Raw genomic sequence first — 24,869 nt, forward strand, 5'->3', positions numbered from 1 at the left:
ATCTTAGGGTACTGCGGCAGGAAAACGCATTTTTCACTGCATGGATCAGTCGCAACCATGTTTTAAAAAGTTGCAACGACTAATCGTCCCATGTGTCTTGGCCCTAAAACTCTGGACTAACCATGGAATGGACTGTACAGATTTCTTCCCAATATGGACTTAACAGATAAATAAAGCCTAAAAAATGATTTCTAGAAATACTGTAATTCTTACATTATTTTCCATTTAAATTCCATAGCATTAAGAGGAGCAGGATTAAAAAAAAGTTTGTTGTGGCCAAGTCTCCAGACATAGAGTGAAATGAGGCTCATCACAGTAAAGTTTTACACTTTAATAAATGTGCACCATAGTAGGAAAGGGTACTGGGGCATCTAGGCCACTCTGGTAATATTGCTCTATCTCCAAGTCTCTCTGAATCTTATTCAGAACTTAAAATATCAGCAGAAGACAAAACAAATTGAACTTCAAAGGAGTAGACAGTGCATTTTCTGTCATCCAACTGGTAAAATCTGGCCCTGAAACAAGGTTTCCTTCATATTTCTTATTCTTCTTTGTGAAGGTCGGATGAGTTGTCGGGCACAGACACATCTGAGTATTCAAACTAAACAAAGAGAAAAGGAGACTAAAACCCCACTTGAATCAACCTAAATCAATAATGATCAGATTATTCCATTAAAATAACAGATTTATTATATACCCATATGAATTAAAAAGAAAACCTTAACCCTTGAAATTGTAAGGTTTGATATAATATCCTATATTCTCACATTCATATAATCATATATTCATATATGCATGTATTTTGATACTTTGATACACTTTGATGCTTAGCATATCATACTCCATTTTAGAAATGTATCTCCATTTTGTAACAGCAAACAGCAAGGTTTGAACATAATAGTTGTTTTTCCCAAATAGTACCCTTGCACAGCTTGCATCTTATGAAATACATGGTTTAAAAACAACTTAATCTTATCTGTGCACTAACGACTCTTCTACTCCTTGTGTCCTCCTTAAAATTCCTGTCCCGCATTAGCCATCCTTGAAGGCCATCCTTGAAGATAATGAGGTTCTACTCCATCTTTATTTTATAATGATTCCTTTGTCTCTGTACGTACACAAGAGATATAAATTCTATGATCACGTAAGAATAAACTGGACAAGTTTGAACTTCCATTGGAGTTGTGTCGTTCTTGTCCCCGTATACGCCTGGCAGGAGGGCTCCCACGGATTACTAAATCTAAGATCGGCGGTCAGGAACCTTACAGAAACCAAGCTGCAGAGTGGATGGGGGCCCTATCTCCCAATATCTAAAGTGCAATATAAGCAATATGTTACAACACAAATGAACACAGGTGCCCTGTGCCCATATATACCGTATATACTCGAGTATAAGCCCATCCAAGTATAAGCCGAGGTACCTAATTTTACCTAAGAAAACTGGAAAACTTATTGACTCGAGTATAAGCCTAGGGTGGGAAATGCAGCTGCTACTGCTAAGTTTTAATAATCAAAATAAATACCAATAAAATTACATTAATTGAGGCATCAGTGGGGTACATGTTTTTCAATATTTATTACAAAGAAAAACAGTAAACTAGCTCTGTAAGTGGAGAAGAGGGTCGACAAAAACAATATGAGTACTACCCCACGCTCATTGCACATTGGCAAACTGGCAGCAGACCTGGTCCCGGAGGAGATGTAAGGGCAAATAGTGGGAGCCTAGGCCAGGGCAATGGAGGGTCTGGTTGCGGGTGGCCTAATTTGCACACAAAGGACAGAAGGTGCTAGTCTAGAGGGACCCATGGCACCCGACTCGAGTATAAGCCGAGGGTGACTTTTTCAGCACATTTTGGGTGCTGAAAAACTAGGCTTATACTCGAGTATATACAGTATGTGAGCAATAACTTACTAATTGTACTAACTGGCAATCAGGAAATCATCTTCAACTGTGCATGCTCAAGCAGGATACGTGTCGGCAGTGAGACCGGAAGCTCCTACGATTGAATGCAAGATGGTGCCCAGGTAAGCAGCTGTGCTGCTCTGCATTTTTAGGTTGGGATTTGCAACAGAGGCAGTTTTTTAAGTTACAGAGTATGTAATAAGGGAGAGGTGAGGGGGGTCGAGGCAGGCCAGTTAAGGGGGCTTTTATAGCCTGGAGGGGTGTAGTTCTCCTTTAACCAATCCCACAGTGTGCCCCCAATGATCGTTTCATCGCCCCCACTACTATATCAAGGGAAAAGTGATGTCAGCTTTAAGGCTGCTGCATCTCACTCCAATGAATGTACAAGAAATGCTGCCCTACAGCATGGCTTTAAGGGTTAAGGTTTTCTTTTTATTATTGGTGCATAAGAAACGTGCTCTTCTTTTAATTATAAGATTACAATCAGATAATTATTGATATAGGTTGATTCAAGTGGGGATTTAGTCTCCTTTTCTCTTTGTTTGGTTTGGAAGGCACTGACTCACATGAGACTGATAGACTATTTTAAACCATGCTTCCTTTGGTATGTTGAGATTTAACATCTGACTATTCCCTTGATGAAGGCCTTTGACAAAAATGGTTCACTCTGTTCACCAACTGAGACTTGAATGGCCTAATGCTTCAATTTGATTAATTAATATCATGATTAAGGAGACATGTAGTTCTGCCATTCCTTGACTGGATACCAACAGAATAACGGTTTTGGTGGTCATAAAATTATTGATATCTGGGGGACAAAGAAACTTCAGGTGTTTCTTTTAGTTTCTCTACATCAAATGTATTAAATATTTCTTCTTTAGTCTAAAATATTTCTGTTCCTTCCCCCCTTATCCTGTTCAGCTCTCCTCATCTTTTCGACTACAGGGTAGTGGAAGAGGAGAGCCTTCTGTGCATGGTTGACAGAGGAAAAGCTTTGTGGGAATGCAGTGAGACAGGCAGTTATGTATGGGTACAGAAAAGAATCTGCTGCTGTTGCACACTGGCTTCTGCTTCTCTGTGCATTCCCAAAAGCTGCTTCTTTGTCAGGTATGACAGAAGGCTCTCCTCTTCCACTACTCTGTAAAATGTATGAATAAATACCATTTTGATACGCTGGAATCCAGCTGCAGTTCTACTCTTTCTGCATCATTTAAATCCTGGCAGGGAAGGAGGGACTAAAACACTGATGTTACAAACGATATTGAACTACATAATCCACAATGCATTGCACTGTGATGTTCCTTTCCTTATTGACATTGTGTGTGCAGGGGATTGTGGAATTTGGAGGATGCAGGCTAATGGTAGGCCAGAGGGTGGGGCTTAGGTAACTGTTCCTAACCATATTATTACATTAAAAAAATGAAAAGGCTCAATATTTTTTAACTGATGTATACTACAAAGTTGCTTTAAATTATGCTTACTTTTTAAAAAGCTGTGTTTGGGTGGAGTTCCCCTTTAATTATATGTGAGTTGGGAGCAAGTACAAAGGAACAAAACTACAATAACTGGTAAGCAATTGGCAGCGTAGGCATAGTGGCAGCTGGGTATTGCTGGTAGAGTCCTACGCAGAACCAACCCAGACCCACAGCCTGCATTGTTACCTGTTTGTACCCAACCCATAACCTCTGTCACCCACTGACAACCAACAGAAAGCGCAATTACTGCAAGCAGGAAGTGCCAAAACCAAAAGTGGGCAAAGTAGAAAAATGTTTACAGGAATAAAATATAGATCACCTAGGTTTCACTACCAGCAACCCGTTACACATTTATACCCACATGAGAAAATCCTATTTTTGCAGGTCACACGCAAGTACCCAACCAGCTGCAGGGCTTGCTGGTACCTGAAGCTCAGATAAAGTAAATGTTTATTCACATATTCTTTTGCAAAAATATCCCATCATACACACTGGGTTAAACAATTAAAAAAAGCTACTAAGGAGCTCGGGCTTGATGATAACTAGCAGGATATCCCTGATGGAGACTGTAAAAATAGCTATCAATATTTACCAACTCATCACAGTCACCTCACTGCGCAGTGCTGAACCGCACAACAAGGAACGTTGTATTCCCGCCCAGCAAGCAGCTCCGTACCTGGGGGCGGGGCTACACTGCAGTTCGCTACACTGGGGGCGGGGCCAGACTGCTGCTTCTCGTGACTGAGCGACGCCACAGGACGGGAGCGCGCCTCATATCGGCCATCTTGCCCGACACAGCGCGTAGTAATAATAATAAGAATCATATTGTTATAGGCGACTATAGTCCCGACTGACAACAGTCGCCGTACTGTTCTGTACCTTTGGCCAGAGCTGGCTGTCTAATGAAGGCCTGGGAAGGGCTGCACAGTGACTGGGAGCTGAGCGGGGACACTGCCGTTCCGGGCTAATGTAACACGGACACCGTATAGCCGGACAGATCTACATCTAGCGCGTACTGTGCTCACGCAGCACCGGGAACAGGTACGTACCCTCACTACTTCGCCTGGACTGAGGGCTTCCAGCTCTTCACTCCGCGCTAGGGATGCTGGGGGATGTAGTCAGCGACAGAGTTAGGGAACCTGTCTCTCCTACACCCGCTCGGATTGGGTGGCTTTTTCCAATTGGAATTGGTTTTAATTTTGACGCTATAAATGTTCAGAAACTAATATACGTCTAACACGTATTACTAATTCTGATGGGCATTGCTGAACGGCTTATGTGTCGCACACAGTTCGCCCCTTGTTTCACTTTACGGCTCAAAACTTTGAAATCTTTTCTGGCAATGCCCTTTCCTGTTCCAAAAATACAATCATGGCAAATGTCAGAGAATATGCTATAAGATGCCCTAGACATGGAGGGGCTGGCTGTTAGGCACTATGTGTACTTGGAATGCCAGGGCCTATTTTGAATCCTAGTCTGGACCTGGTCTTTATTAATGGAGTCACAGTGTAAATGATAAGTTGATGATTAATGTGATGATGTCTGCTCTGTTGCTTGCTCACATCCCTCATATGTGCCCCAAAACCTTCTCACAGCCCACACTCCTATCAGTTTGTAAATATTGTTACAGGAATCCACGACCTCTGCTCTTCTAGCTCTAATTCATATAGAGGTATAGGATATATTATCACCAGTGCTTGGGGTTTTTCCATATGGCTTTTACTGTTACAATAAAAAGTAAAAAAAAATGTTTCAAAAATAGTTATTTGCTTATAGAGGACGTTATGGTAAATGGCCATCACATCATTTGGGTTTCTAGAATAAGAATTCCATACCTGTACACTTTTAGCCACAGTTTAGCAGTTGACAAGTAACTAGTGAGGCTAATATTGAACATTCCTGCATTTATGTTTCACTGCCCCAGTTGCACGTTTGATAAGTTGCACATTCCTTCACTCACATTTGTGTGCATTTTATGTAAAATTTCACGTTATTATAAATACTGGTGTCTTATATTGGGTCTTATTTTTATCTAGATAGTTAGGTGTCTTCTGCAGTGCTTGACAGACTTGTCAATATCAACTTGTTTTTAAAGTGCAGTGGATACGCATGCATTTCATAGAGCAGTATTACCCAAATGGTAGACTGATCGACCAGTAGACCTTGAGTTGGGGCTAGCAGTTTATAATGTTATCTACAAGAAATTCCAGTAAATCAGAGGTCCCCAACCTTTCTTACCTGTGAGCCACAGTCAAATGTAAAAAGACTTGGAGAGCAACACAAGCGTCATAAAATTTCATGGAGGAGCCAAATAAGGGCTAAGATTGGCTATTAGGCAGCCTCTATGCACGCTATCAGCTTACTGGAGGCTTTATTTGGTAGTAAATCTTGTTTTTATTCAACCAAAACTTGCCACCAAGTCAGGAATTCAAAAATACCTACCTGGTTTGGGGGCACTGAGAGCAACATCCAAGGAGTTGGGGATCACTACAGTAGATCAACAGGTGCTTCTAGGATGTTCTGGTTTTGTTTTTAGCATAACAGCAACAGGTATGATTGTTGTGCATTTAAATAAAACATGTACTGGCCTGGGTCTGTTATCCAAAATGCATGAGAGGTTTTCAGATAAACGTTTTTTTCTGTAATTGTATCACCATACATTAAATCTGCTAGAAAAAAATTTAAACATTAAATGAACCCAAGAGGATTATGTCACCAGTATTATACTAGCTGAGTTTCCATCAAGTACATGTGCAAAGTCTATTAAAGAGAAAAAAGGAAAACATTTTTAACAAATTAGAATTATTTGCTTGAAATGGACACTATGGGTGGCGGCCATACTCGGGCCGAATCAAAGCTGCCGATGGTCGGCAGCTTATTGGACCCTCAGACAGACTTACCTGACCGATACCTGGCCAATGTCAATCGGCCAGGTTTAAAATCCCGCCAGGACTAGGCCTGCATCCTGTTGACCGAGCGATTGGATCAATTCAGTCGTTTGGCCTATTTGGTTTACGTGTTAGAGGTCCAATAATTATAGTGCAAAACATTTGCATTGTTAGAACACATAGGTGATGATAAGATGGTGTCAGGAAAGATTGGAGACACTTGCATTCATACAGTCTGGGTACCTATGAGAGAGCATGAACAAACAAGCTGATTTGTGGTGTAAGCTGCTGCTTTGGAGCATGCTTTTACTGGTGGTACCTTTTTCAGAGGCTGCTGAATACACTATGTGTTTTATGCTGTAGTTCTAACAGTTTATATTATGTATGTCTGATTGCCATATATCACTTCTAACTCACAAAAAAAGTAAATCTGTGTTTCAGTTGTACTATGCTACAAGGTTTAAAATGCTGAATCCTTTATAAATATGTTTTGTGTGTATTTACACCTTGTTTTAATTACCCTTCCATCCACAAGTAATTTGGGAAAGTTGATATAGGAGAAACATGATAGTATTTCTAGGTGTCTGCTTTTGGTTTGTGAACCTGTCAAAAGTTGAACCAGGGCACAGCTTTTCTACTTGCTGCTTTCATGACAGGTACAACAGCTGATAAATCTCATAGAGAGTCTCACACCAGTGGTGAGCAGCCATGGCTGACTTTCTTTCTGAGTGGTATATTGGGAACCTTTCCCATTCTGACTTATCCCTCACCCTCTCCCACAAACTGCCCCAGTCAGTCACTACTACATTTAATTTAAATACTCGCACCAGCCCCTCCCTACCCCCTTTGATAATGTCAGAGGTGGGCTGTCTGGTGTGTGTGTGTAAGGAATTGCGGTTCATATGAATGGGAATGGACAAGATAGGGTGGGCGTTTGACCCTTTCTCAGCCCACCCGTTGTTATCCCAGGGGGGGGTTTGACTAACGTTTTTTAATAATAAGTCTTCCGTCTTTGGGAATAAGTCTTCCGTCTCAGGGGTAAACGGTAGGCTATTGAAGTCACTTGGGGGTGCCTAACATTTTGGCACCCCCAAGTGACTTTGACTTTCCTTCTCCTTTAAAATGTTATGTTGGGGGTCAGTGACCACAGTGTTACTTTAATTACTTATATTTCTGTTCAGGCACTCTCCTATTCATAATACAGAATGCCTTTCAAACCAGTGCCTTGTTGCTAGGGTAAATTAGACTCTAATAATTGTACAGCTCCAACCCTAAATAATTCAAAGATCATAAAAAAGCATGAGCATCCAAAATTGCATATTATCTTAGAATATCACTTTCTACATCATTCTAAAGGTTAAATTTAAGGATGAACTACTCTTTAGCCAAAACCCTTTCACTTCCCTTGTATGTTAACCTGTAATTGCTTTTATTTCGTGCAAGGAATAATTTGCCAGAACAGTAAGGCTATGCACAGCAGGGCAAGAACTGAGAGGAGTGTCTCATCCTAACTTTAAAGGAGAAATAAAGGTAAAAACTAAGTAAGCTTTATCAGAAAGGTCTATGTAAATACAGCCATAAGCACTCACAGAAACACTGCACTGAGTTCTCTGTCAAAAGATTTGTTGTGTAATTCCTGTGCCAGAGACGCACAGCTCTCTCCTCTTCCCCCCCTCCCTCAAGAATGCTAAGAACTCACTCCCCCCCCCTTAGGAATGTGGATCTGAGCCAATCGGCAGGAAGCTGACTCATAGTCTTACTGACTGAGTATGTTCACTTGCTCTGGGTCTTGGTGCGGGAGTGAGGCATTATGGGAACTTTCTTGGCTTCAGATCTTCTGAACAGGTGAAATATGGGGAGACCTAAGGGCACCATTGAGAGAACTGAAGGTATACCTGCAGCTTGAGATTAACTCTTTATTAGCCTTTCCTTCTCCTTTAAGAAACAAATTTGTGAAGGTGTAGAAGCTTAATTATTAGAACTGGTATAAATGCCACCATGCTGATTTTATCGATCATTTATCGTGTGTTCCATATTTATTTATACCATGTGTTGCCAGCAAACACACTGGCAACACAGGCCCCGGCTTTCAATCTGGCAAATGCCAGAGGGGCTGCTGTAAGATGCCCTAGACCAGTGCTGTCCAACTTCTGTGGTACTTAGGGCTAGAATGTTTTTGGCCTACATGGTGGAGGCCCAATAATGGAATACAGTTTTTACCACTCCTCTTTTTTAAACGGAACCCACTTCAGACCACACCAGTGTTATCACAAGAGCTTTTAAGACCATACCCACATTAATGGTGGTAGTGCAGCAAAAATCCAAATGGTTGGTGCTCACTGTAGGGATATCACCTTCATTCATATGTGAAAGAATTATATTATGTCATATTATTAACATACATCCATATGATGGCTACTTCCAAGAGCTAACAAACTCCCTGCCAGGTTCACCTCCCACAGGCAGCATAGTGCAAAGTATGGCACACACAGGCAGCATAGGGCAGGCAGAGTATTGAACACACAGGCAGGGTAGGGCAGGCAGAGCATGACACACACAGGCAGCATAGGGCAGGCAGAATACTGCCTGTGTGTGCCATGCTCTGCCTGCCCTATGTTGCCTGTGTGTGCCATACACACAGCCAGCATAGGGAAGGCAGTACTTATAGTGACACAGTGCTGGCACTGCTTCTACAGTCTGTCTAAGGTGTGAACAGTGTGGGCACTTACAGTCTGAGCCTGAGGTGTGAACAATGCAGGGACTAAAAATGTGAACAGTACAGGGGATTACATTTTTAAACAATACATGTGTTTACAGACTGAATCTGAGGTGTGAACAATAGAGGGGGGCAGTTAATCTCAGTACTGATACCATTTAAAGCTTACCCAAAGATAAGCAGTCACAGTAGCTAGACAGGTGGGCCACACAGAAGGGGGACCGTGGGCCACCAGTTGGACAGCACTGCCTTAGGGCCGTGGTAGATGGGGAGATTAGTCGCCCGCAACAAATCTCCCTTGTTGCGGGCGACTAATCTCCCCGATGTGCCATCCCAATGGCTTGAATGTAAATCGCCAATGGGATGGCATATGGGGCAATGCGATTTCTCGAAATCGCGGAAGTTGCCTTGAGAGGAAACTTACAAGGGAGATTTGTCGTGGGCAACTAATCTTCCTTTCTACCACGGCCCTTAGACAGTCACCATTTAGTGAGCTGGTGGGTGGCTGTTTGGGCCTCTGTGTCTTTGAAATACCAGGGCCTAATTTGAATCCCAATCCAGACATGTGGAAACATCAAGGAACCCTAACACGGAAGTGGATATAATGGTATTGTACAGTTGTACTATACTGTCCTGTTATAGAAGAACTAAACGTAAAAAAAAGAGTATGGCTAGTAATACAGTATCTTCTATACTGCACCAGCAGAAAGGTTAAGTAGCTCCATAAGTGTAATGAACCTTGTCTTCATAGCTGTCGACTGGTGCTCGCCATCTTGGATCTTGTTAGGCCATTTTCAGTGTGTTGGTGACACTGCACATTCTCAAGCTGTTGAGACGCATAGCGGTAATCATATATCATGAATCAAAAAAATGAGTTTCTTAGAAGATGGTGTTACAGGGCTGATTATTACATTCTGATGTGTTATTAGCCTCATAGTGTGACTTGTCTAATAATATGCCCTGTATTATATAAATATATTGTCCCTAAACTCAGGCAAATGGAGTCCAGAGCATGTGCTTATGGGGCATCTTCAGAGGCATGGATATTCACTGCTAAAGGGCTGTAGTGGTAGTAGCTGATACAGAAGCCCAAAACATCATGTGTTGCATTTCTAGCCTGCTTCTTTGTTAAAGGAGAAGGAAAGTAAAATCAGTGGGGGGTGCCAAATGTTACCCCAGGTGATTCGACCTTTCCCACTTCTTAAAGCCTTAGGTTTTTTAAGTCTAATATCACATGTGGCCTTTTCTCAGCAAGCAGAGAAAAAAAAAATTGCTGCTAGCTGTCATATTCAGCAACATTTACCTGTAACATATATATAACAAGCAAATCATTTACCTGTAATCTTGGATTTTTGGAGAAGAAAGTGCCACGTGAGTTTAGTCAATTTAACAGTCTGTAAAGGAGGATTGTTTATTAGATGATGTGTGCCAGAAATGCAAAAAAACTCTATTTATTACATTATTAGATTAAGGTAACGCGTTGCCTTTCCTCTTTCTGGGTTTTCTCAAAAATACAGTGACAATACTATGGACGTGTCTCAAATTACTTCCAACTAATAGCTAGAGGGAATAGTGGTGCTTATGGGACACCTAAGGAAACACAGATCAGAGGAACCAGCAAGCTAAAGGCACGTGAGTAGCCATTATCTGTAATGCACAGTGGTTTTGCGCAATTCCTCATGCTGGGTGGCTAGTTTATTTTTTTTTTCCCTTTTGAAACACCGCATAGACAGAACACAACACGTGCCTCTGCAGCACCTGTAACTCGAACTGTATTTTGGAAGAGATATTACAAAAGAAGGGAGGATTGGGTGTTGACTATCATAAACATGTTATCCCTTAATTAAATACATGTCTGAGTCACAGTGTTAACCTTTTTAAAGGCAAACAAAACCCATCTCTTCTAAGTTTTATCCCTTTACAGTGGTTTCCAGCATGAAAGCTCTGAGCAGCAGAGACCTTTTCCTCATGGGTTTCTTAACACATGGGACTTCTTATATTTGCTGTGTACCTAATTCTATTTATTGTATGTTAGTATGATTACTGTAATTCAAACATGTACAGTGCAGCTCTTTATAACCATTGGGATTATGCTTCTCTTTTTGATGTTCTGAGCTCATTTTACTTACCTGCAATAAACAACTAGTAATTTGATGGTTTCAAATTAGTGTTTTAGTAGGTAATCGAGGACAGTTGGCTTTTTTTTTTTTTTTTTTTTTTGCAACTTTAATTTTAATTAAGGAAGTAAAGAAGAAAGAAAAAGTAGAATATACATAAAAATAACAAGCACGTTACCACAGCCTGGAAAGGTATAGTCATCATGTTGCATTGCTTCATTAGGTAGTCCATAAGTTCGTGGGTGGAGGGTTGGGTGAATCGAGTTTATGTCCAGGGAACTATTTATATGGTCATAGTTGTTGTTATGTGGTCTTTCTTTAGTGATTATGATAGGGTTTTGTCCAGAGAGGAAAAGCTGAGCCGGTTGAGATTTCTCTGGTTTGAATAAGTCACTTAGTTGGATGTCCATTGGATCGGCAGTTGATTTTCTTGAGAAGTTATGTGCTAGCCAGTGAGATATACTGCTTGGGATTCTCCACTGAGCCTTCACATGCATTCCCAAGCCAACCCTTGTCTCTGATCCACACTGTAGTACAAAAATTATTTAAGAAATAAGGAAAAAATAAAAAATGTTCTCTGTATTATAAGATTATTGATATCATAATATTCATTGTAGCCTAGGTCTAAGCTATATTTGTCCAGGTCTGTAAAAAAAAAAATAATTACACTGTTGATGCTGGGCGTTGCTCATTTAATCTATTTGCTTCCTGGTGCAAAATAATCATAAGTTACTGAGTGTTTTTCTGTTGCTTCATTTGATTATTACACATACTGAAATTCAGTGTATTTAATATCTGAACATTATTCCCGTTAAATTCAGTAACAGCTGCTTATTTAACTTTTTATTTCAGTAAATTAAAGGGGATGTAAATCCAAGTATAGGTAGGGGACCCATTATCCAGAATGCTCATGACTTGGGGTTTTCCGGATAAGGGATAGTACTGTTTTTGTGGACATTACGGTTCTGAAATATTATATCATTATTAATGTTCTACATTAATTAGGGAGAATGAAAAAATGTGTCTGTTTCTACATTGTAGCATAAATGTAATGATACAGGGGAATTTTCAAAAGTGGAAAACAGGGATTTCTCCTGGGAACTAGACAGTGTATTCAGATTTGAGCAAAAAGGTGTGATTTAACTCATAGTCTGTTGTTTGTGAGTTGTGACTAGTGTGGCTGGTATAGCCTAAAACAAACTTGTTTAGTAGATTAAAAAGGGGCAGAACTATTAAAGGGCAATATGTCTATGAAGATTTTCATTCATCCAGGTCATGGTATATCTAGTATAAATAAATTTAAAGCAACTGGACTTGTTTGGTAATCATTGAAGACGTTTCACTACTCATCCGAGCAGCTTCTTCAGTTCAACGTTGAACTGAAGAAGCTGCTCGGATGAGTAGTGAAACGTCTTCAATGATTACCAAACAAGTCCAGTTGCTTTAAATTTATTTATACTAGATATTAAAGGACACCTATCACCCTCAAATTGCTTCTCCCACCAGAGGTGTGGGCTAATAGATAAAGTAAACAATAGTTTCAAAAAAAAAAAAAAAAGCCCCCTTAAGCTTGAGGTGCAGTTTGACACCCACATGTGCATAACAAGTGAGTGCCACAATTCGCTTAATAAGCCCATGCCTGTGACAAAGGCAGATGAGCAGCATCCACCACTCCTACATCATAACATGCCTGCCCGCTAGCACCGGCGGGGGCTGTGTTTCCTCCAACCAGAGTGTGGGCGCTATAGCCTACACCTCTGGTGGGGGAAGCAATTTCATGCCGATAGGTGCCTTTTATATGTTTTAGGCTTATGCCACACAGGGCTGATTTTCTGCCCTTAGCTGTCTTTGCCTGCACTACTGCCAAACCATTAAATTAGCCTGGGTGCAGGCACACACGGCAAAGAAACGTGAGAGTTTGCATTTCAAAGCCGATATCTGTCGCGTTTTCCTGCACCTGGGCAATTTCAGTGGTTCCGGATGCAAAGAAGATGCCAGCGTAGGGTGATCCGTTTTTCCACAGGCGGAGAATCAGCCCTGTTTGGCATCAGCCGAAATGCATGTTCAACTCATCAGTCAACGTGAGGTGCCACGCCATAGCTAAATGTTATTTAAGGTCACTGCATTCAAAAATGTTAAGCAGCATTCCTCTGGCCTACAGCCAAGTTAGTTACATCAGCTTAGACAGTAACTTTCAAGAACTGGATGCACAACTCCCTTATTGACACATGCTTGTTGCTGGAGAAACATAAAAGTCCCACAGATTGTGGTGCACAACAAGTAGATAGAAATGGTCTGCACCTTGATACTTGGTTGTGTAACCCCTGTTGAAATTGTATGTACTGGCGCAGGTAGTGACCTTTGGGAACGGTTTTATTCAACCAAACACTTGTCCTTCCTTACATATACAGGTATGGGATCCCTTGTCCAGAAACCCGTTATCCAGAAAGCCCATAGACTCCATTTTAATCAAATAATTTAGAATTTTAAAACTGATTTCCTTTTTTTCTGTAATAATAAAACAGTACATTGTAATTGATCCCAACTAAGATAAAAAATAATCCTTATTGGATGCAAAACAATCCTATTGGGTTTAATTAATGTTTTATTGATTTTTTTTTAGTAGACTTAAGGTATGGAGATCCAAATTACGGAAATACCCCTTATCCGGAATACCCTTGGTCCCGAGCATTCTGGATAAGGGGTCCTATACCTTAAATAATAATTGTATTTTTTGGCCAGGTAGCAGTTGTGCAGGCCCATTAGTAATTATGCAGAAATATATAAGGGGACCATATAATAAATCTATCTATCTATAGCTTTATTTACCCGTAAGCTCTTTTAGCAGACACAAGGGCATCCATTCTGAGGGGTTGGATGACTTGAAAATAAAAATAGCACATAGAAATTGAAAATAGCTCTTAGTTACCAAGTTGATCATTACAAATTACATTGTGTAGTCAGGAAGGAATTTTTTTCACACTGAGGCAAATTGGAGAGACTCTATAGATGGTGTTTTTTGCTTTCCTCTGGATCAACTAGAAATTATGCAGGTTTTATATAGACATAAAATTTGAACTTGTTGGATGTATGTCATTTTTCACCCTAACTTACAAAGTAGGGATGGGCCGAATCTTTTCGGATTTGGCCGAATCCATGGACCTGGTCGAACCAAATTCTTAAAATCATGTGACTTTTGACCTCATAAACACAAAAGTTTAAATGTTTTACTTGTATTATACATTATTATACATGCAAATTAAGATTCGGTTCAGGAAAGGATTCGGCCGAATCCCAAAATAGTGGAATCTGTGCATCCTTTTTACAATATTACCTTGAAACTAATATTAGGGGATGCTGCTTTTATTCCTTCGTATTGTTATGTTAGTTAGCACAGACAAACAGCCGTTTACTGTGCTCTTAATATTTGAAATGCCTTTTTCCTACTTTTTATATTTAGTTTTGTTAAGGAGTATCAAAATATACAGTCATGGCCAAAATTGTTGGCACCCCAGAAATGTTTCCTGAAAATCAAGTATTTCTCACAGAAAAGTATTGCAGTAACAATAATGTCACACAAAACTCCAAAAATGGGCTGGACAAAAATATTGGCACCCGTAACTTAATATATGGTTGCACACCCTTTGGAAAAAATAACTGAAATCAGTCTCTTCCTATAACCATCAATAAGCTTCTAACACCTCTCACTGGGAATTTTGGACCACTCTTCCTTTGCAAACTGCTCCAGGTCTCTCTTATTGGAAGGGCGCCTTTTCCCAATAGCAATTTTAAGATTTCTCCACAGATGTTCAATAGAATTTAGATCTGAACTCATTGCTGGCCACTTCAGAACTCTCCAGCGCTTTGTTGCCATCCATTTCTGGGTGCTTTTTGATGTACCGTATATACTCGAGTATAAGCCGAGTTTTTCAGCACGAAAAATGTGCTCAAAAACTCAGCCTCGGCTTATACTCGAGTATATACGGCTGACCGTACCGCTCCCCATACTGCTCCCGCTGCATCTTCTCTGTCCGCCAGGTCAATTCTGGGGGACCAGGTCAATTCACAGACGGGGGGCGCATGAGCACATTCGGCACGCTCTGATGCTGCTGACACTGACGCGATCTGACACTGCTGACATTCGCGCCGGTAAAGCTCGTTGGAGTGTGGCTGTTCGCGTGTGTGACCAAATGGAATCTCCAGCCGGCATGACCTCGCTTCCCATCAAGCAGCCAAATCAATAATATTTGGCGCGCTCTGACACTGCGCCGCGCCAATGTCAGCAGTGTCAGAGCGCGTCAGTGTCAGCAGTGTCAGAGCGCGCCGAATGTGCGTGTGAGTTACTGGCGTTCGTGCGCCCCGTCCGTGAATTGACCCGGTCCCCCCTTGGAGCAGTATGGGGATTGGAACGGGGAGCAGTACTGCCCATGGATATTAAAGCCCTCGATGGCCGGCTCTACATTCTGCCTCCTCCCACCGCATCCAACTCAGCGCCTGCAATCAAAGTGCATTATGGAATAAGATCCCATACGACTTAGGGTATCAGGTGGCTAAATATTAGACATATACATAATGGCTTATTTTTGAAGGCAGAGCTTATCTCAGAACATTTTGATTCAAATGCTTCTTGTGGCTTGGATAACATTTTCAGAATAGCTATGTTTCCCTATAAATGTGTCCTAATGTGGGCAAGACTCCAGCATCCACAGATATTCTAGCTGGTGAGTAATGACACTGATTTCATCTTCTTGTACTTTAATATGAATCCTGTGGCATAAAAAGTCTTATTCATGGGGTGAAACTGTAAAGAATGTTGGATGGGGTTGGAGCACAACAACTGTCATGGACAGGGCCACCATCAGGGGGGCACAGGGGGGACAGCACTGGGAGCTTAGAGGGAGGATGCAGAGACGGACGGCAGACTGAAGGGAGGCCAAACTGGCATTCATTAATAAATATATATTTGTATATGTTTTCTCCCAGCAGTGCAGTGTAGTAAGACATTTATTTGTAAATGACATAATGAAAAAGGACATACCTTTCCCACCCTAGGCTTATACTCGAGTCAATAAGTTTTTCCAGTTTTCTTAGGTAAAATTAGGTACCTCGGCTTATATTCGGATCGGCTTATACTCGAGTATATACGGTATGTTTGGGGTCATTGTCCTGCTGGAATACCCAAGATCTCGGACGCAAACCTAGCTTTCTGACACTGGGCTCTATAGTGCGACTCAAAATTTTTTGGTAATCCTCAGATTTCATGATGCCTTGCACACATTCAAGGCACCCAGTGCCAGAGGCAGCAAAACAACCCCAAAACATCATTGAACCTTCTCCATATTTCACTGTAGGTACTGTGTTCTTTTCTCATTCCGTTTCCGGTAAACAGTAGAATGATGTGCTTTACCAAAAATCTCTGTCTTGGTCTCATCTGTCCACAAGACGTTTTCCCAGAAGGATTGTGGCTTACTCAAGTACATTTTGGCAAACAGTAGTCTTGCTTTTTTATGTCTCTGTGTCAGCAGAGGGGTCCTCCTGGGTCTCCTGCCATAGCGTTTTATTTCATTTAAATGTCGACGGATAGTTGGCGCTGACATTGATGCTCCCTGAGCCTGCAGGACAGCTTGAATTTCTTTGGAACTTGTTTGGGGCTGCTTATCCACCATCCAGACTATCCAAGTTGCAACCTTTCATCAATTTTTCTCTTCCGTCCATGCCCAGGAAGATTAGCTACAGTGCCATGGGTTGCAAACTTCTTGATAATGTTGTGCACTGTGGACAAAGGCAAATCTAGATCTCTGGAGATGGACTTGTAACCTTGAGATGTGATATTTTTCCACAATTTTTGTTCTCAAGTCCTCATACAGTTCTCTTCTCCTCTTTCTGTTGTCCATGCTTAGTGTGGCACACACAGCACACAATGCAAAGACTAAGTGAACTTCTCTCCTTTTTATCTGCTTTCAGGTGGGATTTTTATATTGCCCACACCTGTTACTTGCCCCAGGTGAGTTTAAAGGAGCATCACATGTTTGAAACAATCTTATTTATCCACAATTTTGAAAGGGTGCCAATAATTTTGGCCAGCCCATTTTTGGAGTTGTGTGTCACATTATGTCCAATTTGCTTTTTTTCCTCCCTTTTTTGTTCTGTTCCAATACACACAAAGGGAATAAACTGCAATACTTTTCTGTGACAAATACTTGATTTTCTGGAAGAATTTCTTGGGTGCCAACAATTTTGGCCATGACTGTATTTAAAGCATTCCTCAAAGATACTTTATTTAAATAGTAAAACAGATACTTTAAATTACAGGTAGGCCATCTGCCATAGAGCCCATTTTAAGCAAATTATTCTAATTTTTAAAAAGAATATCCTTTTTCTCTTAAAGAAAAACTGTCATGGGAAAACATTTTTTTTTCATTTTTTCAAAACGCATCAGTGCAGGGCAACAGTGCATTATATTGTAATTACTTATGTACACTTTCGTGGTGTTACTGTTCCTTTAACTTGAAAACCCCAGGTCCTGAGCATTCTGGATAATAGATCTCTCATCTCTATCTATAACTAAAACAATTTTGTATCTGCAAAATGTTATCTCACAAAAATTATATACTTTTTGTTTTAATCATCATACTATAAGTTAACCTTAATATTTTCCCTTACATGAAAGCATTACCAGTTTGCACTAATATTTTATTAAATGAATAAGTTTATGGTTACCCTTGTATCCTAATTTTGTTTGCTATTTTATTTACAGAATGAAAAGAGGAAGGAAAGTCAATGAGGCTGGCATTAGTTTTTCTAAAGATATAGGGGAAGTACCAAAGAAGGCAAAAAATACTGAAAGTGGACCTCCTGAGATGTCAAAGAGTCATGACTGGGGAAACTTGCTTCCAGATATTATTCTACAGATATTTCAGTATTTGCCTCTCTTGGACCGCGCACATGCTTCTCAAGTATGCCGTAACTGGAACCATGTGTTTCATATGCCAGACCTGTGGAGATGCTTTGAATTTGAACTGAATCAGCCGGCTACATCTTATTTGAATGCTACACATCCAGACCTTATAAAGCAGATTATCAAGAGGCACTCAAACCACTTGCAATATGTTAGTTTTAAGGTGGGTTTTCTATCCTTCCATGTTGTCAAAATAAAATGTGTTTGTTCCTGCTTAGGAGTAAAAAAAAAACGATTCTCTTATTCTGTTTAAACCATGCTAGACATTCTTGTGGGTATGGTTTAGCTTAATCGATTATAGCTTAATTCATAATGAAATAAACATTTATGTAGTCTAGGATTGAGATATTAGTACAGCTTTAAAAAACCAGAAACAATAAGAGAAAGTTGAAATGTGCAAATAGAAGCTACAAGCAGAAAGAACAGACTGTGACACCTGCTGGGCACAAATGATTGCATAGAACAGGAAATTTGCACACATGGAAGATTATCATATCCAAACTTATCTCCACAATAAAGCCTTAAATGTAAATATAAAGGTAAGGCATCTCTTTTCTGGAAACATGATTTGGAAATCTGTTGCCAAAGCAGTCCTCTTCATCTTATTTAATGTTTAAATCTTTTTCTTGTAGCAGACTTAAAGGAGACATTTTATATAAAGTTCATATTCAGGTATAATATTCATCCTCCCTCAAAATGTGAAATGATGCAGAAAAAGAAGATGTTTTGAAAGCATTATACCTCCTGAAACTGTCATTATATGAGAGCTGAATAGAGAACCTCTCAAGTCAGAAGCCAGAGCGAAATGGGAGTGTCGCTTCAGTCTTCCACAGGAAGTAGTCACAGCACTGACTGACAGGCTTTACTCAACAGTGCAGATGATCTTGTTTTTTCTCTTGTGGTCACACCCTCACGGCACTTTAATTTCAAATTTTAGAATCTTTCCTGGTGAGCAGTTAGCCAAGGTCATCCAGTAATGGGCCAGCTGGTCTAGCCTGGTTTGGTACAGCATGTGTAGTACAACATTGATCATAGTTTAAGATGTTTGTTTATAGGGTCGACCTCCCTGATTATAGTTTGCATCATGTAATTTACATTAATATTTCTATTTATTAAGAATGGTACATGTTTTCTTTACTGTTTGAATGTTATGAAAATTGTTTAGAGTTTTCCAGAGGTAGCTGTGTGAACAAGCCTATTATCTCTTATTGTGTCTGCTTTGGTTAAGCTTAATTTAAACACACCCTTCTTGCAGAATACTACATTTTTATTACTATTTTCTCCCTACGGTTCTATCAAGCCTACTGCTGTACTCTAGTTGTAATTTTAAGGTGTGGTAAGTAAGTTGCTTTGAAAGCTTTTTTTCCTCCAGGTTTGTTATGATGACTGTTCTGTCATTTTAATAGAGGTATGTGTGTTGTGCGAGTGTAGGGGAAGTTTTCCATGTCTGTGTACATGTGTCTACATGAGAAAGATACCTCTGTAAGATGGCATAACCCATTAGTTGCCATTGTATGTTTCTGGTTTCACAGATACATGTTAACTTATGGGATTGAAATTTGCCTGGTATGTCTAGGGTTCATTTTCCTAAAAAAATTGTAAAGGAATGCCAGTGCTGGCATAATTCAGTGTTCTCTGCATAGGCTGTATGCAAACTTTAAAGTGGATACCCACCTTTTGCAAAGCCCTACCAGCCTCAATATTTTACTGCTTAGTACTACACTACAGCCCTCACTTTTATCTCAGAATGCTCTGCCCCAGGATTAAGTGAGCACTAAATAATGCTGGAGATATATGTAATGGTTTCTCACCCTTAGTGCTGGGCTTTGGTTAGACCCCCCAAAATTATCCACCCCACCACAAACATCTACAAAAAGTCAGATCACAGTCTCTGTTTTCATCAGAGAGAGGATAGAATTTTAAGCACTTTATCACTCCAATTCTTATTGTACTCCAATTTTTTTCTAATTTTCAGGCTATTAGCAATTTTACCCCACTGATCTAATAAAACAACAGCACTGTCTGATTTCAACCAGGGCATTATCCACAAGAAGTTTGTATGTCCCCCACCCCCACAGCTGCATGGGTTTTCTGATCGTTCTCCATTTTCCTCCCCAACTGCAAAACCATACAAGCAGATTAATTGGCTCCTCATAAAACTGACCATGGTTAGTGTGAATGTGTCCTTAGACTGTTTTCTCCACTGGAGCAGGGACTGATGTGAATGAAGTATGATCTCTGTAAAATGCTTTGTAAATGTTTCAGCCCTATATAAAAATGATAATAGGAATGTGATTTTTTTTTCTTTGATTTTTCAGGTTGATAGTAGTAAAGAATCTGCAGAAGCTGCTTGTGATATCCTCTCACAGCTTGTCAACTGTTCTCTTAAAACTCTTGGACTTATTTCTACTGCCAGACCAAGCTTTATGGACTTGCCAAAGGTGGGCTGTTTTGTGTGTAGGACAAACCAGTACAGGTATCGGACCCCTTATCCGGAAACCCGTTATCCAGAAAGCTCCGAATTACGGAAAGCCTGTCTCCCATAGACTCCATTTTAATCAAATAATTCAGAATTTTAAAACTGATTTCCTTTTTCTATGTAAAATAAAACAGTACCTTGTAATTGATCCCGAATAAGATATAAATAATCCTTATTGGATGCAAAACAATCCTATTGGGTATAATTAATGTTTTATTGATTTTTTTTAGTAGACTTAAGGTATGTAGATCCAAATTACGGAAAGACCCCTTATCCGGAATACCCTTGGTCCCAAGCATTTTGAATTATGGGTCCCATACCTGTATATGTAAACTGGTAACAATATCTTTGCTAAAGTTTTATTTTTCTATTGTGTTTTCCTTTTATGTAGTCACATTTCATATCTGCACTGACTGTGGTGTTTGTAAATTCAAAATCGCTCTCCTCCCTTAAAATTGATGACACACCAGTTGATGACCCATCACTGAAGGTATTGGTGGCAAACAACAGCGATACACTGAAGCTTTTAAAAATGAGCAGTTGTCCCCATGTTTCTCCAGCAGGTATGATTATTTTATTTATTCTAAAATGTCATTTTTTTGGTACAAAGCTAGCTTTTTTTTCTGTAGCCCTTTAAAAAATATACTAATGCAAATACAGGCAACTTACTAAGTTCCCCATGTATCTGAACTAAAAACTCAAAGTCTCAGCATCGATTTTGGTGGGATTCTGGGATTTTGACTTGTGCTTCCTGCAGTTTAAAAGATGCCTTTTATTGTACTAAAGGTTTTAAATAAGTTATGCTTAACCCTACGCTCTGTGGTTTAATTTCGTTGGGTTTCCTTACCTGCACATTAAGGCATTAAATCAGTCTTTGAATAGGGGATTAGTGCAAAGGATGCTAAAGCATTGCAAGGTGGGTTGCAGAAATACCCTCTAATATACTTGTTTAGGTGATTCAGTTTAAGAAATTGGCTTCTTGCTTACTATATCACAAATTGATAATTTGGCCTTTAAACCTTTAGCCAACAAGCAAAATTAAACTCATCACAATTTTTCAGTGGCAGTTGTGTATGATGTAGCACTTGGTGTTATATACTTCCTTTTATATTGGGTATATATATAAATCTATATAGCCATGTGATCCTGTGAGTTTGCAGGTTTATCCATGCCTTGGGTACTTATGTTGCACACAAGAAAACACTTTAAAAAGTCCTTTATATATTTCTATAGGAAAGTAGACAATTTCTAGTAACTGATTGCAATTACACAGCCACATTTGCAAGCTAATTTTGCTGCACACCATTTATTGATTTTATGCTTAGTGCTGTGCTAGGCTCTTGAATTTCCTTGTTCTTTAATAGATAAGTAAAAGTACATATGTACTAATTTCATGTTATATCATTTCAGGCATCCTTTGTGTGGCTGATCAGTGTCATGGGTTACGTGAATTAGCCCTGAACTACTATTTGCTAAGTGATGAGCTGCTAATTGCATTATCTTCAGAGAAACATGTTAGACTGGAACACCTCCGTATTGACGTTGTGAGTGAGAATCCAGGTCAAACCCAGTTCCACACGATCCAGAAAAGCAGCTGGGATGCTTTGATAAAACACTCGCCTAAAGTAAATTTGGTTATGTACTTTTTTCTTTATGAAGAGGAGTTTGATCCATTTTTTCGTTATGAAACACCAGTCACACATCTGTATTTTGGCAGATCAGTAAGCAAAGAGGTGCTTGGCCGTGTTGGCATGACATGCCCACGTTTGGTGGAATTAGTTGTGTGTGCAAATGGACTTCGGCCTCTGGATGAAGAGTTGATCCGCATAGCTGAGCGCTGCAAGAGTCTAACAGCCATTGGACTCGGGGAGTGTGAAGTCTCTTGCTCAGCTTTTGTTGAGTTTGTTAAGATGTGTGGAGGCCGTCTCTCTCAGCTTTCAATAATGGAGGAAGTATTAATACCTGATCAGAAATATAACTTAGAGCAAATCCACTGGGAAGTGTCCAAGCATCTTGGCAGAGTGTGGTTTCCAGACATGATGCCCACTTGGTAGACTCTTAAACTTTCTAACTACTTGTTATATAAAAGAGCACCTTAGATCTCCAGTACATCTGCATGGAAAGCTAAATTAATCAGCAGTTTTATTTTGTTTTTTTTCCCTTCCTGTTTGTATGTAGGAGCTAATTTATCAAACAATTCATAAGAATCAGGATCAAGTAGGGACCATTAAATAAATTGTACATTCTATAATGTATTAAAAATCTGGTTGTCTATAACTTGGACCAAACAGGTGTCACTCTCAGTAAAAAATTTTGTTCTTAATTGGACATAAAAGTGTAGTATATGTTACAATATAAATTCTGAATGTAAAAAAACATAAACATAAAATTTAAAGGTGGCAATACTAAAATGTATCTTCCACAACATAAAGTTGTCAATACAGCATAATACTTTTCTATTCACAGTACCTCACCTCAACTTTTTGTGTGATTTAGGCAGTTCTATGCAGTTCTAATCTTTAGTCTCCCCCCCCCCACCTTTTTTTTTTTTTTTTTTAATTAATTGACTTTTTGTTAAGCAGCTAGATCCAATTTACCCTATCAACCAGGCAGTGGTTTTAATGAAAGACTAAACATGAATAGGTGAAGGCCTAAACAATAAAGTTATAGACTCACCAAGAAATAGTTGTTTCTTGCTGCCAGGATCAGTGTCCCCCATTTAAAGAGGAAAAAAAAAACAAATAAAAAAAACAATAAAATAGTTGCCAACAACATGACGTTCTATACGAAAGAAGAAACCATGGTGAGATCCCTTAGAAAAATGTTTTTAAACTTCAACCAACATTGTGCATCATCTGTGAACAAAAATAGTCACATTCAGTCTTTTCACTGAACGCTAGATTATGTGCATTGATATTCTTTATGTATTCAGTTTAAAGGAGAAAGAAAGGTAAAAACTAAGTAAGCTTTATCAGAAAGGGGTAAATACAGCCATAAGCACTCACAGAAACATTGCACTGAGTTCCTTGTCAAAAGATTTGTTATGTCTGTAATCCATGTGCCAGAGACACGCAGCTTTCTGCTCTCTCCCCTCTCTGCTGCTCCCCCCTCCCTCAAGAATGCTAAGAACTCACTCCTTCCCCTTAGTAATGTGGATCTGAGCCAAACAACTGGAAGCTGACTCATAGTCTTACTAACTGAGCGTGTTCACTTGGTCTGGGTCTTGGTGCAGGAGTGTGGCATTATGGGAACTTTCTTTACACAGCTCAGTGTTTTTTCTTCCTGTTTGGCTTCAGATCTTCCGAACAGGTGAAATATGGGGAGACTTAAGGGCATTATTGAGACAACTGAAGGTATGCCCGCAGCTTGAGATTAACTCTTTATTAGCCTTTCCTTTAAGGACATGTCAACATGTTAAAAATAATGTTTTGCCTAATAAAAGAACCTAATTCTAAGCAACTTTCTAATATGAATGTACTGAAAATCTTTAGTGCTTTAAAGGTTTTTTTGTAAATGTAATTGCTACAGAAAGCAGCATTTGCTGAACTCCTGGCTGTTACTTTTTAAACAATGTTGCAAATACCAGGCTCCTCCAGCAAGTCAGGTCTGTAAAATCTGCTGCCTTGTGTTACATTGTTTCCAATGCCAGAGCCACCAGGGCAGAGAATAGAAAGGCCAGGCAGACACTGCTTTTAATAGCAGTTATATATACAAATAACTCAAAAACAATTACAAATTTGTAATGAATGTATATTGCAAATTTGCTTGGAATTTTGGTTTTGTTTATTAGGCAAAGAATTATATTTGGGGTTGATTTGTCTTTTAAAAGGTTGTTTTAACTGTTACCCATCAACCATCCTTTATATAATGAAATGTATTCAGCAGAGATTATACATCTGTCTCTGTCGTAGTGGCCCCTGGAGTGTGTGGGGGGAAGAAACTAGAGACAAAGGAAAGCCACAAAAGCCCTGAGAGAACCCCTTGCAGATAATACCCTGGCTGGATGCAAACCTAGGTTGCTCCACACTAAGGCAGCTATGCACCACCATACTGCCCTCTTCTAAATATCTAGAGACAAATCTGAATCATCTCCTTTACATGAGAAACCATTTCATTATTTCACGTTTAAGGAGCTCTGCATGCAAAGATATTGTGTAAATCAGTAATGATTATTGCTGTCCCCCACAATGCATTGTTGGTTATAGGCTGGCTTTAAGCGCTGCATTTAGGTATGCTTCTTCAGTATATACATGCCGGGGTGTGGTTAGATCCTCTGCTGTAGGCCATGCTGCCCAGCTGCTTCATTGTAGTTGGCCAACATGTTAGGAGGTTC

At 39.8% G+C, this 24,869-nt stretch overlaps 1 protein-coding gene across 4 annotated transcripts; it reads left to right on the forward strand.

Annotated features, from left to right (window-relative positions):
• The first annotated feature begins 4,089 nt into the window (after positions 1–4,089).
• Positions 4,090–23,287, forward strand: fbxl3 (F-box and leucine-rich repeat protein 3). Of its 4 annotated transcripts, none has more exons than XM_031895952.1 (6): positions 4,090–4,419; positions 10,500–10,614; positions 17,857–18,220; positions 20,376–20,498; positions 20,928–21,099; positions 21,947–23,274. In XM_031895952.1, the coding sequence occupies exons 3-6, from the start codon at positions 17,858–17,860 to the stop codon at positions 22,588–22,590; spliced, it is 1,302 nt and encodes a 433-aa protein (XP_031751812.1). In that variant the 5' UTR covers positions 4,090–4,419; positions 10,500–10,614; position 17,857; the 3' UTR covers positions 22,591–23,274.
• The last annotated feature ends 1,582 nt before the right edge of the window (positions 23,288–24,869 follow it).

This window comes from Xenopus tropicalis, chromosome 2, assembly GCF_000004195.4.
Source record: "Xenopus tropicalis strain Nigerian chromosome 2, UCB_Xtro_10.0, whole genome shotgun sequence".
Classification (NCBI taxonomy): Eukaryota; Metazoa; Chordata; class Amphibia; order Anura; family Pipidae; genus Xenopus; species Xenopus tropicalis.